General features: G+C 40.4%; 1 protein-coding gene across 10 annotated transcripts in view; it reads right to left on the reverse strand.

The window, feature by feature from the left end:
• Nucleotides 1–18965, reverse strand: part of LOC109622630 (potassium voltage-gated channel subfamily KQT member 1) — a 601129-nt gene that overhangs the window by 393554 nt on the left and 188610 nt on the right. For all 10 annotated transcript variants that reach the window (XM_062852911.1, XM_062852912.1, XM_062852913.1 and 7 more), the window contains exon 4: nt 5853–5987. In XM_062852911.1, the coding sequence (XP_062708895.1) occupies nt 5853–5987 (135 nt within the window). The remainder of the gene's footprint in view (nt 1–5852; nt 5988–18965) is intronic.

An 18965-nucleotide genomic window follows, 5' to 3' on the forward strand; every position in this document is an offset into this window, starting at 1 on the left:
TAGAAGTCTTGAGGAAACCTTACAGAAATTCCAGAACAATTCCTTCTGAAATTATTTTTTCAAAAAAAAAAAAACTTTTCATGAAACTTCTTGTTTTTGCAGATATTTTTTGGAGTCTTCGGCTTGTGGGATTCCTGATAGGATTCTTTAAGGGTATCAATGCGGAATCCTAAAAGTTTTATTTTTTATTTTTATTCTTTGTTTTTGGTTTTGTACGAAATTGAATTCTTAAAATAATATTTGCCATGCCAGGAGGGATCCTACAAAAAAGTGTTTGGAAGGCATCCTAATGAAATCTCTTAAAAATTCAAAGCTAAATTCCTGTGGCATTTAAAAAAATCCCGAAGATTTTTATAAATGGAGAAACTTCCAGTGTAGACTTCCGCAAACCATAGCTTTGGCACAAAAAAAAAAAAAAAACAAATTATTCCGTGTTGATTCTTTTCAATGATAAATCTGTCCTTAAAATTATGAAAAAAAAAAATAAATAAAAGGCACCCTCCACCCCGTGGCTACGCCAGTGGGATAGTAACCCGACTAAAATGGTTCTCGAGAGTTTCGACCGGTACAAGAAGACGCGGTGCTCAGCGAACTAGGGGGGTCGATCAAGTGGAGGACGATTTGCGGACCCTTCGCTGAGTGCGGAATTGGAGACACACAGCCATGGACCGAGTAGACTGGAAACGACTCATACGTACATCAGAGGAATCTCAGGCCTTAGTCTGACCGGTAAGGTAAGGAAAGGTAAGTGAATATGACGCAAATTTCGAAGCAAATGCGTCTACAGCAGTGTTGCCAGTTAACAAAAAATTGTGTCTTAAATTTCTTCAAATGTCTAATGACAGTTAATTTTCACATGAATCTGCTGAACCGACAATTGTAAGTATATCAATTTAAAAAACATCTCGTTGAAAATGACCTGTTATGTAAATCGTGCCACCTGGAAGTAGAATTCCGAAACGTGAATGAGAATGAACGCAGAAGAGAAACCGAAACGATATGTTCTAGTATTTGAAACTTCACATAACTAGTTTACTACCGTATATTGGTTTTCTTCCATTTCTTTTAAGTGGGTGCAAAAATAGGTCGAAGTGTAACAATGAATGGAAAAAGAATCATTTTGAAGCTTAAATTTGCAGCAAAGTTTTGAAGACAGTTTTGTTCTCTTAACCAACTCGACATATAATCCATCATCCGAAGTTCAGCTGACACTTTCCATCTTTCGTGATCTTTCCCGGTGCGATAAACTCCCAAACGATGGACGAATAACTGAACGACTTCTTGTGTGGGGACACCGGCGAGTCAACATATCAAGTTGATTGATTGATGATTGGCAAATTGTGCGAAATGAATTGCCTGTGCGCTGTCGTCGTTTGTCGTCATTGACCGATCCTGTCCACCGGGGGAGGCGTAAAACATTCTTGTTCTGCCAACCACCTTCCCTTGACGTAGTCACTTTCGCAAACTAATCGTTCCTCCGCACCGTGAGGATGCAATAGCTTTTTACGAGTAGGGTGGGTAGATTGGATGACAACGGATGGAAAATTCCTATACATATATCGGCCCAGTTGTTGTTCGGGAATTTTAACACCTTCACTGTCGCGTAGGTGGCGGCGGCGGCGAGGCAGCAGAGTTTTGTGGGATGTGGCGACTATATTTGGCCTGGAAATCCCCTACGGAACAATCGCGTGTGCTTAGGCCATGAAACCCGACAGCACCGGTCACCGATGGCCGAGAGCCGGAACAATCAATTTCAGTTCACCTGCGGTCAGGAGCGCAGAACAGGTGGTATATCATAGTTTTCGGACGCATGCATTGAATGGTCCATTTCAAATGGATACGTTTAAACAAGCTGTGTTCACACGCCACGGACATTTAAAGCAGTTTGGGGCAGTTGATCATTTTTGAAAAGTGAAAATTTTGCCTTCCCCGATCGTTTTGTCCACCCCCTATAGGGAATCGCGCCACTTGGGTGGTGGCTTCTATATTCGTCTGTTTTCCACTATAACTCAGTCAAATTTGAACCATTGACACAACTTTTGGAATGTGATGAGATAGGTATAGTATCTACCCGTGTACAACACTTCAAGTCAATTGGTTCAAAATTGACTGAGTTATAGTGGAAAACAGACGAATATAGAAGCCACCGCCCAAGTGGCGCGATACCCTGCATAAAGTAATCCACATGTCATTTTTCATTTATTTAGTGCACATCAAATTCATGATAATACTGAATCAACAATTTGCCGCCATAATACTCGATTTGCAGCTGCAGCTCTCCATCCTCGGACACGCCCAACACTCGCCAGATCACGCTCCACCTGGTCCGCCCATCGTGCTCTCTGCGCTCCACGCCTTCTTGTACCAACCGGATGGTTAGCAAACACCAACTTTGCAGGGTTGTTGTCCGGCATTCTTGCAACATGCCCTGCCCACCGTATCCTTCCAGCTTTGGCTACTTTCTGGATACTGTGTTCGCCGTAAAGTGCAGCGAGCTCGTGGTTCATCCTTCTTCGCCACACACCGTTCTCCTGCACACCGCCGAAGATCGTCCTTAGCACCCGTTGCTCGAAAACTCCGAGTGCTTGCAGGTCCTCCTCGAGCATCGTCCATGTTTCGTGTCCGTAGAGAACCACCGGTCTTATTAACGTCTTGTACATAATACATTTGGTGCGGGGATGAATCTTTTTTGACCGCAGTTTATTCTGGAGCCCATAGTAGGCACGACTTCCACTGATGATGCGCCTTCGTATTTCACGGCTCACGTTATTGTCAGCCGTTAGCAAGGAACCGAGGTAGACGAATTCTTCTACCACCTCGAAAGTATCCCCGTCTATCGTAACATTGCTGGCAAGGCTTGTCCTGTCTCGCTCAGTCCCACCTACCAGCATGTACTTTGTCTTAGCCGCATTCACCACCAGTCCGACCTTTGCTGCTTCACGTTTCAGGCGGGTGTACTGTTCTGCCACCGTTCCAAATGTTCTAGCAATAATATCCATGTCATCCGCAAAACAGACAAATTGGCTGGATTTCGTGAAGATCGTACCCCGGCTGTTGAGCCCGGCTCGTCGCATAACACCTTCCAGGGCGATGTTGAATAGTAGGCAGGAAAGTCCATCACCTTGTCGTAGTCCCCGTCGAGATTCAAATGAACTGGATAGCTCACCCGAAATCCTTACGCTGTTCTGCACACCGTCCATCGTTGCTCTTATCAGTCTAGTCAGCTTCCCGGGAAAGCTGTTCTCGTCCATAATTTTCCATAGCTCTGTGCGGTCGATACTGTCGTATGCCGCTTTGAAGTCGATGAACAGGTGATGCGTTGGGACCTGGTATTCACGGCATTTCTGGAGGATTTGCCGTACGGTGAAGATCTGGTCCGTTGTCGACCGGCCGTCGATGAAACCGGCTTGGTAACTTCCCACGAACTCATTTACTTTAGGTGAAAGACGACGGAAGATGATCTGGGATAGCACTTTGTAGGCGGCATTCAAAACGGTGATCGCTCGAAAGTTCTCACACATTAACTTGTCGCCTTTCTTGTGGATGGGACAGATTATCCCTTCCTTCCACTCCTCCGGTAGCTGTTCGGTTTCCCAGATCTTGACTACTAACTGGTGCAGACAGGTGGCCAACTTTTCCGGGCCCATCTTGATGAGTTCTGCTGCGATACCGTCCTTACCAGCCGCTTTGTTGTTTTTGAGCTGGTGGATGGCATCCTTAACTTCCCTCAGCGTGGGGGTTGGTTCGTTCCCGTCCTCTGCTGCACCAACATAGTCATTTCCTCCGCTGCCTTGGTCCTCCGTGCCTACATTCTCTTCGCCATTCAGGTGCTCGTCGAAGTGCTGCTTCCACCTTTCGATCACCTCACGTTTGTCCGTCAGGAGGCTCCCTTCCTTATCCCTGCATATTTCGGCTTGCGGCACGTAGCCTTTGCGGGATGCGTTGAGCTTCTGGTAGAACTTGGGTGTTTCCTGTGAACGGCACAGCAGTTCCATTTCCTCGCACTCCGCTTCTTCCAGGCGGCGCTTTTTCTCCCGGAAGAGACGGGTCTGCTGCTTCCGCTTCTGTCTGTATCGCTCCACATTCTGTCGGGTTCCATGCTGCAGCATTACCGCCCGCGCTGCATCCTTCTCCTCCAGAACCGCTCTGCACTCCTCGTCGAACCAATCGTTTCGTCGAGTCCGTTCTACGTACCCGATAGTGCTCTCGGCTGCGTTGTCGATGGCTGCTTTGACTGTACTCCAGCAGTCCTCTAGAGGGGCCACATCGAGCACACCCTCGTCCGGCAACGCTGCCTCGAGATTCTGCGCGTATGCGGTGGCGACATCCGGTTGCTTCAGTCGCTCTAGATCGTACCGGGGCGGCCGCCGGTACTGTACATTGTTAATAACGGAGAGTTTTGGACGCAGTTTAACCATCACCAGGTAGTGATCAGAGTCGATATTAGCGCCACGATAGGTCCTGACGTCGATAATGTCGGAGAAGTGCCGTCCATCAATCAGAACGTGGTCGATTTGCGATTCCGTTTGTTGTGGTGATCTCCAGGTGTAACGATACGGGAGGCTGTGCTGGAAGAAGGTGCTACGAATGGCCATGTTCTTGGAGGCGGCGAAATCGATGAGGCGTAGGCCATTTTCGTTCGTCAGCTGGTGGGCGCTGAACTTTCCAATCGTCGGTCTGAATTCCTCCTCCTGGCCTACCTGAGCGTTTAGATCCCCTATGATGATCTTGACGTCGTGGTTTGGGCAGCGGTCGTACTCGCGTTCGAGCTGCGCGTAAAATGCGTCTTTGTCATCATCAGTGCTTCCGGAGTGAGGGCTGTGCACGTTTATTATGCTAATGTTGAAGAATCGGCCCTTGATCCTCAACCTGCACATTCTTTCGTCGATCGGCCACCAACCGATCACGCGCCTCTGCATGTCGCCCATCACTATAAAAGCTGTTCCCAGCTCACGTGTGTTGCCGCAACTCTGGTAGATGGTATGATTACCTCTAAACGTTCGCACCATAGATCCTGTCCAACACACCTCCTGCAGCGCTACGATTCCGAACCCGCGGTCCTTCAGTATATCGGCGAGTATGCGGGTGCTCCCGATGAAGTTGAGAGATCTGCAGTTCCACGTACCGAGCTTCCAATCGCAAGTCCCTTTTCGTCGCTGTGGTCGTCGCCATTGGTATCGGTTCGCATTCTTCTCTTGTTGATTTTCCGGTGCTAGTCTTTTTTACGGCTGGCTCGCAGGGCCAGACACCAACCCACTAACCCAGGGAGCTGGGCTTACCTTCCCGGAAGCTACGGGTTCTGCATTGGCATTTCCTCCAACTACAGTGCTAAATAGCTAGGCTCGAGCGCCAGTCTTCGCCGGGGGTGGTGTTTTTAATGGGCGCCCAGGAGATAATATTTTACCTGAGCTTCCACCCCCCAACACATCCACATGTTTTACCCTTAAAATACTATTTCCACACAATCAAACAGCCCTGTCGTGAGCAAACAAAACATCATAATCAACTTGTCGCTGTGAACACATGAAAACTACCTGCTGATAATTGCGTTGCTTTGTCTCTCCAATATCAGTTATTGATTAGCTGTACGACAATTCATGATTTATGTCCATCCATTCATCCTTCGTTTGTTCACCTACGGTCGGTCACCAGGCGAGCCCGCCGCAACCGAACCAATCAATGAATGACTGCAATTTACCAGCTCAATTACAGCTGCTGGCTGTGTGGCGTAGAGCCCTGTCTTACCCCTCTGCTGGTGACATACGTATGTACGTAAACGTTTATATCTATTTGAGTCACGGATGGATTGGATACATGCTTCAAGTAATATGAGTTAGAAAAGCAATACTCACCGTAGGAAGAACTCGATCGAAAACCATATAACTACGATAATTTCCATAACGAATAAGATGGCGATTGCTTGATCCTCGTATTCCTGAATAGTTGAGAAGACACTTAAGGCCAAACATGTGAACACCATGAAGAATCTGTGGGAAGGGGAAAAGAAAAGAGAAAATCAACGTTAGACTGGCCGGGTATACCGATGTAATACAGGAAATTAGTGGTAGGATATCCTTCCTTTCTCTTCGGCGCAAGGCGTACCGCCTCGTCACCGCCGGTGTCAAGTTTTGCTTCGTCTCGGTATTCCGGGCGTGACGGGAATATAACAGGAAGACGAACGCTCTAGCAACAGCAAGGCAAGGAGTAGATGGATGAATATATGCGACCTTGACCAAAGCAATTTGTGGGAAAGTGATGGGAGCTGGGGGTGGGAGTGATTAGAAGTGGGTTTATTCTTGAACACGCTTTATCGTGGTCGGTGTGTTGTGTGTATACAGGGAGAGAGAAGTCTGATTGTAGGTTTTTGTTATAGACGAATTGCTTCTTTTGTGCATGAGCATATATTGTGTTTGTATGCCAAAGGAGAGTTCTAGTAAAAACACTTAGAGCAGGATTAGTGTGAATTACAGAAAGCAGATTTGACTATACAGAAACATAAGAAGATTATTTCAAGGACGATTTATTATTCGTATTGAACTTTATATGAATGAGATTCTGTGTAAAAATAGCTCTAGAAACCAATTTTGATAAATACTACGTGTGTTTGCTATTTATTCAATTTACTGATAGTTGTGAAATAAACTCAAACGATAGTCAAGAAATCATCGACTAATGGATCATTTAATCATCTGAATCTTTTATTAGAGAGAAATCTCCAGGAATATTCTTACTGGATTTTTTTTTATTTCAGAAATTTCGTCAACAGTACTTTTGTCCGAATTCTTCCAAAAAAAATATCTCTGCGACAATTTAGTAATTCTGATTTCAATTCTAAATATGCATCCAAGATATTATCAGGAAATTGAAACAAAAACTCCAAAAGCATTTTTTAGGAAATTCTCAGAAAATTAGAAATATTTTCTCTAATTCCTTTTTTTCTTGCGGTATTTACTTCAAGCTTCACTCTGATAATTTATTTGAAAAAAAATCGGTAATTAGTTTTTTTTTTGGTAATTCCCTTGAAAACTACTATGGCGATTTCTTTAACATTTGATTGGAAAATAAAATTCACGATTAAAAAAAAATCATAAAAAATGAAAATTGCTTCAAGCTATAAAAGCTTTGGGAAATTCTTCGGAAATTTAACCGTCAATTTTCCCTGAAATTGTTACTGCTAATGCCAACAGTCTAAAAAGAATTCGCTCACACTTGCTGTTCGTAGGTCACGAAAGATAAAGTTGTTAAAGATTGATCCAGTTGGGGTAGCGCTTTAAATCTAGATTGACTTTCTGTTCCACAGAATCGTAACTTGTTCAATGGCTTTTTGGTTAAAGCATCGGACTAGCGATACGGAGTCGTGGATACGAGTCCCACCAAAACAAGTGGTATTTTATCATAAATTTACCTCTAAGTTTGTAAAATTAAACCCTAATAAATCCATTTAGCGGGGATGGCGCCTTTCTCGTGCCTTCGAAACCCTATTTCAACAAAACTCAAGTGACATGTTGAGGAATATCACACTTTTATAGTTTAACAAAAATCCATTTCATGGTATCAGATATAATTCGCTCAACTGGTTTTTGATGTTTGATCCTTAGACTTAAAAAAGCCGCTATCTTGTACTATGAGGCGCTATTTTGGATTTATGTCCGCAATCGTGGATATTCTGGCCGCCATTTTTGGACTCCGGACCGGACATCTGCTTCATATCAAACATATAAATATTTCATGATTTTGGAGCCTTTGACAGCCGTCATCTTGAATTTTGTGACGCCATATTGGATATTCTGGTCGCCATTTTCGGAATCCAGACTTCTTCTCTTTACCAAATATACCCATATTGTATGGTACTAGGGTCTAAAACACCATTAAATAGCCGTTAAGGCTACCATGTTGGTTTGTGGGCCACCATCTTGAAAATTCTAGTCACCATTTTAGGACTTCGGACATCTTCCCCATACCAAATATACCCATATTGCATGGTTTTAGAGCCCAAAACACCATTAAAAAGCCACCATCTTGAACTTGGAGCAGCCATCTTGGATTTTAGACTGCTATCTTGGATTTTGGACCACCATCTTGGATATTTTTGTTCGTCATTTTTGAACTCCAGACATCTTTCCCATACCAAATATGTATATCCATATTGCATGATTTTAGAGCCTAAAACACCAATAAATAGCCGCCATCTGGAATTTGGAGCTGCCGTCTTGGATTTTATACTGCCATCTTGAATATTTTTGTTCGTCATTTTTGAACTCCAGATATCTTTCCCATACCAAACATGTACAGTATGACCCATAAAAAAATGCGAAAGTTTTCGAAGACATTGTTCACCTGCTTCCAATCGATAAACCTTGCATTTATCTATTGGATAATATAGTCGAGGCACCAATTCAACAATGGCATAGGAACATTTACTGATTTGAATCATAAACCATTGATAAAAATAATGTTAAACATAAGGATCTTGTTGCGTGAACACACGCGCAGTGGACTGTATAGGGTGGATGGAATGGGGCTGGCTATTGGCCGGTTGGCCTCACCGGATGCGCTCGTCCCCGCAGAGACCGAGCCGATGGGAGCAGGAGCGGTTTGGTGCTCCTTCCCGGGGTTGCCCGCAGGCGAATGGTATCCAACTCCTAAGTGGACTAGATCAGCCTCGCTCGGCTGATAGCACACTCCAACTGGTGAACAGAAGCTTAGAGCTCTGACACCAGAAACCAGGATTGGTTCGGATTAGTAGTTGAAAACACTGGAATATTTCTCTAAACTTAATTCTATTTATTGCGATCGTTAGCCGGATCGATTAAAACTGACTCTGCTTTGCGCAACATGCGCATATTTATACTGTTCCCAATGCGCTCTAGAATACGGTGGAACGTTCTAGATGCGCATGTGATGATGATGGTTGACGATGACGATGATGATCGACGGATGCGTCGGATGCACACCGGGCGTCCTCTCTTTCTCTCTCGCTGTGTCGGCTTCGTCGGGTCACTCATCTCTCGTGTAGGTTCTCACTCGCTCGGTGCGCTCACTCGCTGCTCGCGTACGGGGGTCGCCTCAGAGAGAAACTGCTTGTTGTGGTTGTGCTCGGACGGAGTGCTCGCTATCAGTATGCGCCGGCTGACTGATAACTTCTGCTGGTTGATGGGAGCTGGGACTCGACGGGTGCAATGTGATGTTGATGGTGCGTTTTCAGTCTTCAGTTCGCTTTGCGGACTGAACAGATCTCAAAAACGTCCTCGCGCCAGAGGTGTATTTTTAAGGTTGTAATTTTGGTCAAATTGCTCTCAGTCACATTCAATTAAATTTTATTTCAAGAAACAGCACTTTCGTAGTTAGACAAGGTCTCCAGGCGATCGTTGGTGCTTTGGACAAGTGAAAAAAAAATATTGTCTTATAAGTTATGGGACATTTACTGAAAATTTAGAGTGTACGACAAGTGGACATTTTCAGAAGAACAGATGTATGAAGCATCAAACTGTTGTTAAGTACTACGTATTTGTGTCTATTATAAACGTAGGTTTATAAGCCTTCATTAGCAAGAAAATTATTTTGATTTTTTTTAAACAGCTTGAAGTTATTTATGGATCTATCTTATATAAGGCTTTTGAAATATGCCACATTTTTTAGTTTTTGCTTCCTAAGCATTTGATATTATCATAAAGTTTTTCAAATGGCCGCGTTTTTAAGAATACATATTTCTGCATGATTTCCATGTATTCAAAAAGTTTTCATTCCAATTCGTAAAGCTCCGAAAATTCGAGGAAACAATTATTTTTTTTCAGAAATTGATGGCACCTATTAGATATCCCATATACGTAACCAATGAATATTTTGACACAAATTTGAGATAGCCTGTATGACAATCACCTCCTTATAGTAGCCCTATCTAAAAAAACTGAATTCATAAGAAATATTGCAACAAAAATTACCAAAGAAAGAAAAAAATGGATTTTCGCATTATTTTATGGGTCATACTGTATATCCATATTGTATGGTTTTAGAGCCTAAAACTCCAATAAACAGCCACCATCTTGAATTTAGAGCCGCCATCTTGGGTTTTAGACCGCCATCTTAGATATTTTATTCGTCATTTTTGGACGCCGAACATCTTCCCCATACCAAATCTACCCATACTGCGTGGTTTTAGAACCCAAAACACCATTAAACAGTCACCATCTTGATTTAGAGCCGCCATCTTGGTTTTTATACCGTCACCTTGAATATTCTGGTCGTATTTTTGGACTCCGGACATCTTCCCCATACCAAATATACCCATATTGCACGGTTTTAGAACCTAAAACACCAATAAAAAGCCACTATATTGAATTTAGAGCCGCCATCTTGGATTTTTTACCGCCATCTTGGATATTTTGGTCGTATTTTTGAACTCCGACCATCTTCCCCATACCAAATATACCCATATTGTATGGTTTTAGAGCCTAAAACACCATTAAACAGCCGACATCTTGAATTTGGTGCCGGCATCTTGAATATTAGGCTGCCATCTCGAATTTTGGGCCGACATCGTGGAATTTGTGATCTCCAGTGTTGATTTCCGCACAAAATTCGTTAACCATGCTTTAGGTTTCAAAAATACCGCAGTTTGATGTGTCGCATGATGGGGCTTGGTTCAGTTTTACATACGGCCAGTTCTACCAGTGCTGGTCCGCATCACTCAAATGGCCATAACTCCGGAACGCCTTGACCGGTCTGGACCATTTTCAATAGCAAACAATGCGGTAAATTCCGGTTCGATTCGAGCTATAATCCGATAAATCGGCCAATGGGAAATGCCTTAAAAGTGAGTAAACTTATTTTGCGCACAGACATACATACATACACACATACAGACATCATCTCAAATCATCGAACTAAGTCAATGCGACTTAATCCTCCGAGTTTTGTTTTTCGAAAAATCGTTTTTTAAGCGAACAAATAGCCATTCCAGTACACTTAGTGTACGAGAAAGGCAAAAGGCACGTTGCCCTCAAAAGCTTCAAGTTCTTTTGTCAACTTCAGACATACTGGCTGACTGGTATAGCCGACAAAAAGCAATAAATTGGCTGTCGCATACAAATTCTTTGGGAATTTATTCAAAAATTTCTTTAGGGATTACTTAGAACAATGCCTCTGGCAAATCTCGTTGAAGTTTTGTGCGGAATTTACATTTCTCAGACGTTTTTTTTAGAAATTATTTAGTAATTTCTTTGGAATTTTCTGTGGAAATTTGTTTGGTCACTACTTCGGTAATCCCTTTGGGAACTTATTGGGGCCCTCTGTTGAAAGTTACTTCTGCAATTTTTTGACAATGTTTCATGACATGAAATTCTTTAGAGAAACTTTTGGCGAAATCTTTGAGAATTCCTCCGGAAATTCTTTGAGGTATTCCTCAGACAATTCCTTACAAAATTCCTTTCATAATTTCTTTGGAAATTTTCATGATAACTCTTTTGAATATTGATTCCGCAATTCCTTAACCAATGGAATTCCTTCGGAAATGGTTTTGATATTTTCTTCAGACAATTTCTGGCATTTTTTTAGAATCTGCAATTTGTTTAAGAATTTCTTCGTCAATTCATGTATTTTTTTCTTGTAATTCTTTTTTCTGAATTGTTGCTTGAAACCATTTTTTCTATTGAAAATGGAGTCATTGGCCACCATGTTTTTTTGCCCCTTCAATATTTATGGATTTTTGAAGGGGGTGTGGGGGGTGCGGGTGACACAAAACAAATCAAATATTTGCATCGGCCTTATTTGGGAATTGATTCGGTGATTTTCGTCATGAATTTCTTTACTCATTTAGAAACTTCGTCGGCAATTTTCTTTTTTGATTCGGTTTTTCATTTTTAATCTCGTTCGTTTTTTTTGTAAATTTATTTGGGAAACTTTATGAGGTTTTAATTTTTTTTCTGAATTTACTTAGGGAATTAACTAAAAATTTCAATTGTACGGTTTCCGGTAAGTTCTTTGGGATTTTTTTTCTGAAATTACTGAAAACTACTTCAACAATTTGTTTGTAGACTGCTCAGGTCATTTCTTTGAAAATTGCTTCGGTAATTTATTCGAGAATTCTTTATGCAATCCTTTGGGAATTCACTAGGATTTTTTAGATAATTTTTTTGGAGACTATTCAGGCAATTCATTCAGAAATTTCATCAGATACTTCTTTGGGAACTTCTTATAAACAATTATTTGGCAAATCTTTTGAAGAATCCTTTTGAAATTTATTTTGAGAATACTCCCAGCAATTTCATGGAGGATGTTCTGGAAGCATTTCCATACAAATGTGGCGGAGAACCCGAATGAATTTCCGAAAAATACCTTGGATGAGTTATCAAAAGGATTTTCGTTACAACGGTAACTCCTCAGCCTCCTTCGGGAGTTTCTGTCGAAGCTTCCCCAGAAGTTCATTCAGGAATTCCCCCACTACATAACTTGCCAAATTGCATAGACGGTATCTCACCCAGCTGCTTGCAGGCACACTTCGGTTGGAAATATTGGAGAGGGGCACAGACTGGGGGGTCGCAAGAGCTAAGTTTGGGAAACGATGCTCTAGTAGTTCCTTTAGGTACTCCTCCAAGAGTTTTTTCTAGAGTCTATTAAGCAAATCCACCATGAATTCCTGCAGGTGTTCCTTTCAGAGTTCTCCCATGAGTTATTTCGGTATTTTATTCGGGAGTCGTTTGATGTAGGCACGACACGAGGCAATAGGCCAGCATGAAATGCCCAGTGGAAAAGACGAACACTTTTCCTGACAGGTGCGGCCTTAATTGAAGCCTCGCTTCTCAGTACGATTCGACTCAATGCCATACAAGGAAACCTTCAGAAGTATCCAGGAGAAAACCTCCAGAAGTATCTACGGGAATTCCTTTCAAGATTATTTCAAGGCTTTTTTCAGAGAATTCCTTTGGGAGTTTCGTTGGAAATTCTTTGAGGAGTTCAATTGGCAATACCTCCCTATATTGCCAATATAGGGAACTGGCGCTTGTTTTAGGTGTTTTTTGAAGTGTTTTTTTACAAATCTTCCCAAGAGCTCTGTCGATTTTTTTCCTAAGAATTTCCTTTGGAATTCCTCCAGGAACTTCTTTGGAAATTCCTTCGGAAGTTTTTGTGGGATTTTCTGGAAGAATTCTCAAAAGAACTCCTAGGGAAATCCCCGATACAACTTCTGAAGGACCTACCAAAAAAATCCTTAGCAAATTCCTTTTTGAACTCCTTACGGAATTTACGATGGAATTCTTGGGAGAATTACCAAAGGAAATCCTAGATGAATTCCTGAAAGATGTGTTGCAGCAATTATCGAAGAAGATGTTTCTGAAGGAACCTTTGGAAAAAAAAACTGGAGGAATCCTGAAAAACACTGGGGGAATTTCCGTAGGAACTGCTGGGGAAACTTCCTATAGAACTCCTGGAGGAATTCCCGATTTACCCCTGGAACTACTGAAATAGTTCCCAATGAAACTTCTGGAGGAATTCCTGGAAAAAGTGTTGAACTAATTCCCAAAGAAAATCTTGGAGGAGTTGCTGAAGATACAGGATTTATCGGAGGAGCTCCTGTAGAAGGTGCAGTGCTGTAATGGTGAAATTAGAGCTAGTGGTTCAAGGTTTCCAAATTTCAGCGTCACCTTTTTCGGTACGCTCACAAGGCAATGACTTCAGTATTTCGCCTCATTAGGAAATATTTCGGGAAAACCCCTCCATCCATTATTTTTTCACGATTTTTTCTGTAATTATCTCGAAAGGAACATTCTTACTAGAATTCCTTTTATGAGTTTAGCATTCCATTCCTTTGAACATTTCTTCAGGGAATCCTTCACAAATTCTATTAGGAATTCCCCCATTTTTTTCCTTTGGACTTCTTCAGGAGTGTTTCAAGAATTTTCTCCCACGATTCATTATGAAACCGATCCACGGGCTCACTCAAAAATTTTTCCGAAATTCCTTCTGGGATACCAGCTTTTTACGCTATGATGAGGGGTGATTCAATTTTGACAATTCTTGCCGACAGCCCTTGCAGCATCAGACCTCATCAGAGCAGCCGAGAATTTCAGTTCAACTAAAGCAAAATGTCAAACATTTTCACGTTGTATTCTCAAGTTTTTGTATATGAATTAAATTACATAAAACCTTTTCTATAATTTTAGGTTTGTGACGGCCGCCACCATTTGTAATACTGCAGCAAATAGAACATGCTGAGGATTGGCTGAGGAAGGAAATCACTAGCTGACGGCGAAACACCAATTGATTTGGTTTTAATGACTGCAACTACATTCATCCACTACAAACCCAACCCGCTCCGCGATGAAAATTTCCCTGCACATAACAACTCACTCTGTGCTAGTGCCAACCTAGCCAACTCCTTGGCCGATTTTTTTTTTTTAATTTATTGTGTCGTCCTCGTTAAATATTATTCTGCGCGAATTCTCATTCAATACAAGATCTGAGCATTTTGTAGTAGACTCCTAGAACGAGTTTTGTAGGTGCAATAGGCGGAAGATAGATTTTAGGTTGTGTAATAAAATTAACCATATTCAAAACATAAACAACAACCAAAAGTGATCATTCTCTATCATAGCTTCCGTCCATATGACGCATTTAAAATAAATTTTCAAAATTCATCGTGTGCATCATTCAACATCATTGGCGGAGCCAGCTTTTTCTTTTTTCTTACTCACTCTTCTAAACATGCAAGAGAAAGAGCGAGATAAAAGAGGAGGCAATCTGCCCCCTCTTCCATCTTTTTCTTTCTCTTGTATGTTTAGAAGTATGAGAAAGAAAAAAGAAAAAACTGGCTCCGCTAATGTTCAACATTATGTGTAACGTTATCCTTCTCGCAACTTCACTGTTCCAAAATGTTATTAGACAATTCAATGTATCTAATTCCGAACTCTTTCGACTGGGAGTCTCAGGCATTGGCAAAAAAACTAGGACAAGTTTAGCTATTCAAGGATTTTAAGAAAAAATATTTTTGAAATGTAGGAAAGTTTATACTGCTGAGCGGATTGTATTTGTTGGGTTTGAAGTGGATTGAAGACGTTGCTGCTTCAAAATTATATGGTTTTTCGACGTAAACTCTTTATTATCTCTCTCTGCATGTTCTATTCCATATTTAGCGGTTTTACAAATGCTGGCGTCCATTGGAAACCTAAAACTAAAGGAAAAGTTTTTGATTATTTTATATAGAAATATCCAAACCAGTTGCATTTTTGGCAACGATAACAATGGTTGCAATGGTAACATAACTAGGTGAAAATTTTTGACAGTTCCAAGAGCAGTGAACTGAAATTTTTAGCTACTATGATGCTGCATGGGCTGTCGGCAAGATCCGTCAAAAACGAATCACCCCTCATCGTAGCGTAAAAAGCTGGATAGTGATTGTATACGAAATTCCTTCAAGGATTGTTACATGAAGCTCATGCGTGTACTCCTTCATATATTTCTTAAAGGAATTCCCCCAAAAATATTCTCAGAAATTTTCCCCAGAAGCTTCTTTGGGATTTCTCAGAAAATTCTTCTAGAAATTTCCCAAGATTTTTTTTTTCACAAATTTCAATATACTCCTCCAAACGTTTCTTTAGAAATAACACAATCCTAGCTAATTTTTTTTACAAAAGGATTCGGAAATTCTTTCAGAAATTTCTCAAGGGCTTTCCTTTAGAAATCGAAAAAATTTTCTTGAAACTTTTTTAGAAAGTATTGCTTGATTGATTGCTCCTTCAGATATTACTCCATTTATTCAGGGATTTTCTCGAGCAGTTATTTGAAAATTCCTCTAAAAGATTCTTCTGGAAGTTCATCCAGGTGTTTTTCCAACAGTTTCAAGTAATTCTGTATACATTGCTTTGGATTAATTCAGACCTTGCTACAGATTCGTTTTTCAAAGACTCTCCGCAGAAGTAACTTCAGAATCTATTTGTTAGAATTTTTCAAGGAATTTTTCTGTAGATACATGCAAAACGTTATGCAGTTCTTCCAGGTATTTTTTTCCAAAAATCCTTAAAAAAATCCATTGTTTTCTTCAGTGATTTTCCAAAGAATTCATTTTTTTTTGCTTCTGCAGGATTTTTTTTCAGAAATTTTTGGTAGTAGTTTACGATTTTTTGTATAAATCCCTGCAGAAGTTGTGTGAGCAAATTTCCTGACAATTTCCATCCAAAGGTGCTTGTACATGTACGACATTTTTTAAATGATTTCTTCAGGAAATCCTCTGCGGACTTTTCCAGAAATTTCTCAAACATTTTCTCCTTGGAATAACTGCACAGACTGTATGAAACTTAACACTATACACAATGGACACACGAGTCATGCACCACGAAAAGTTTCATCGTCCAGAGCGGGAATCGAACCCTCATCCCATAGCATGGTACGAGTAGAAGCTTGGTGACCCAAACCGCACGGCTACGAGGCTCTAAAGGGGTAACATAAAGTGTTTTTTTTCAGGTATTCTTCTAAGTATTATCCAAGGCATTTAAGCAGGAATTGCTCTGGAGATAACTTCAGAAATTGTTTCAGTAATTCCTCCATAAAATTTTCAATTATTTCTTCTAGTAGTTTCCAAAGGTATATCAAAGAGTTTTTTTTTTTTGTACAATATCTGCAATAAAACAAGATTTTTTGAGGAATTTCTGCAGGATTTTCTGGGTTTTTTCCTTGAAGAAGTTCCTGGAAACATTCATTCGGGAATTTTCAATGGAATGCCTTGAGTAATTTCTTAACAAATCTCTGGTGGATTTTGTGTACAAAAACCTGAATGAATTTCTGCAAAAAAAAAAATCTGGAAAACTTAGCAGAAATAAGATTCTTTGAAAGATTTGTAGAAAATTCCGAAGTAATCGCTAGCAAAATGATGATGATGATTTTTTTTAAACAAATCCCTAGATGAATTTCTAGAGTAATTACTGGTGGAGTTTCAGAAGAAACCCATAGATATCTACCCTAAAGAATTCTTGGAAAAATCCTTGAGGGAATATCTGGAAGTAGCCCTGGATATATTTTTCAATAATATCTGGCAGAATTTCTGAAAGCAAACCGCTGGAGAAATTTCTGTAAGAAACCTTGGTAGATTTTAAGACCAAGTTCTAGGAGTAATTTCTGCAGGAATCGAAGGACCAATATTGGAATAAATCCATAAAAGATTTGCTTACGTTTCGAATCCTTTGAATAACAAAGTGAAGGAACCTCTTAAGAATTTTTTGAAAAAAATCTCAGGAAAAATTCTAAAAGAATTCTTGGAAGAATTTCTGCATTCTTTGTAATAATTTCTGAAGAAGTCTGTGGAACATTTTCAAAATAAATCCTTGGGAAAATTTCCAGAGGAATCCATTTCCTAAAGAACCGCAACAAGCATTTCTGAAAGAATCCGTGGATGATTTCCTTAAAGAATATTCGTACGGATTCCAGAAAAAAAAACAAATAACGAAGTTTTAAAGGAAACCCATAGGAATTTTCGGAGCAATTCCTGGTGAATCAAAATGAAAATTCTGAAGTAAAAACTAGAGAGAATGCTGACGCAGTTCCCGGAAAATGTTCTAAGGAGCCTAAAAAATAAATCCATGGAAGATTTCCAAAAAGAATTCCTGGAAGATTGTCTAATCATCTTATCATTTTTTCCAATCATTCAGAAATCTATTGGACAATATCGCATGGAATCCAGGGAAATATAATAAGTTCCTGAATTAATATCTGGGAAAAACTCTAGAAAACTTTTGAGAATATTCTAAAGGAAACTAAGAATTTTCTAACGGAATCAATGGAAGAATTGCTGAAGGATTTCTCTGAAAAATCTTCGAAAACATTCATGATACAATTTCCTAAAATTCCCTGGAAGATTTACGAAGGAATCGCTAAGGCAACTTTTGAAGGAACACCTTGAGGATTTTTGGGCAAATTTTCGAAGATGCATGATTTTTAATAAATTTTTCGTTAATTTTCAAGAGGAATCTCTCACATAATTTTGGTAGAAATCGCTAGAGAATTTCGAAAGAAATTCATGAAATAATTTCTGAAGCAATTCATGCAAGATTTACCAGAAGAATATTATAGAACATTACGGAGGATTAGAATAAATCCCATTTCTGAAGAAACCCCAGGATAAATTCCTGAAAGAACCCCCAAAATATTTATTTTATTTAGAGCGATTGCGGTTAAAATACATATATATAAAAAAAGAGCGTTTGCTGAAGAAATGAATCCCTTGAAGAAGACCCAATATTATAGACCTTTTTTACACCGATGAGTATAAAAATCATGGTAGCATACTTCCCATGTAACATTTTGTGGGCTTCGTGGCCGTGCGGTTAGCGGCGTCAGTCGTTTAGGCGTATTGTGAGTGCCACGGAGTGAGGGTTCGATTCCCGCTCCAGTCGGAGGAAACTTTTCGTCAAACGAAAAATCCTTCATTGGTCCCCTGGGTGTTCCGTGTTGTCCGTTGCCTAATGTTAGTGATTGTTCAGTCTGTGCAACCTCTGGTTGAAGATGGTGAGTGTCTTTTTTTAACATTTGTTTATCAAATAGACAAGAAGAGGTTCTAAGAACCATCATAAATCCAAAATAAATTGCTCATCAAAATGTTACTTGGGTGTTCCATATACACTCCCGATCAAAAGTTTGGGGTCACCCCCTCAAAAACATGTCATTTGTTACGGACCATATCTCCGCCAATTTGCGTCCGATTTTGAAACCCTAAATTGAATGAAAAATGACAAAGATATCTACAATTCACTTTTCCATGTTATACGATAGTGACCCCAAACTTTTGGCCGATACATCACTTTGAGGGGTGATCCCAAACTTTTGGTCGATGACATCAAGGATTAATTTACTTAATAACTTTTTTTTCTAGATTTTTTAGCTAAGTTCTGTAGAAAGCAGTTGAAAGCTAATAGAAAATGGGTTACATTACCGCTCTCATCTAAAAATTTGGTCTATCGAATTTCCAGCGGCACTGCCGTAAG

This window comes from Aedes albopictus, chromosome 2 (genome assembly GCF_035046485.1).
Source record: "Aedes albopictus strain Foshan chromosome 2, AalbF5, whole genome shotgun sequence".
Classification (NCBI taxonomy): Eukaryota; Metazoa; Arthropoda; class Insecta; order Diptera; family Culicidae; genus Aedes; species Aedes albopictus.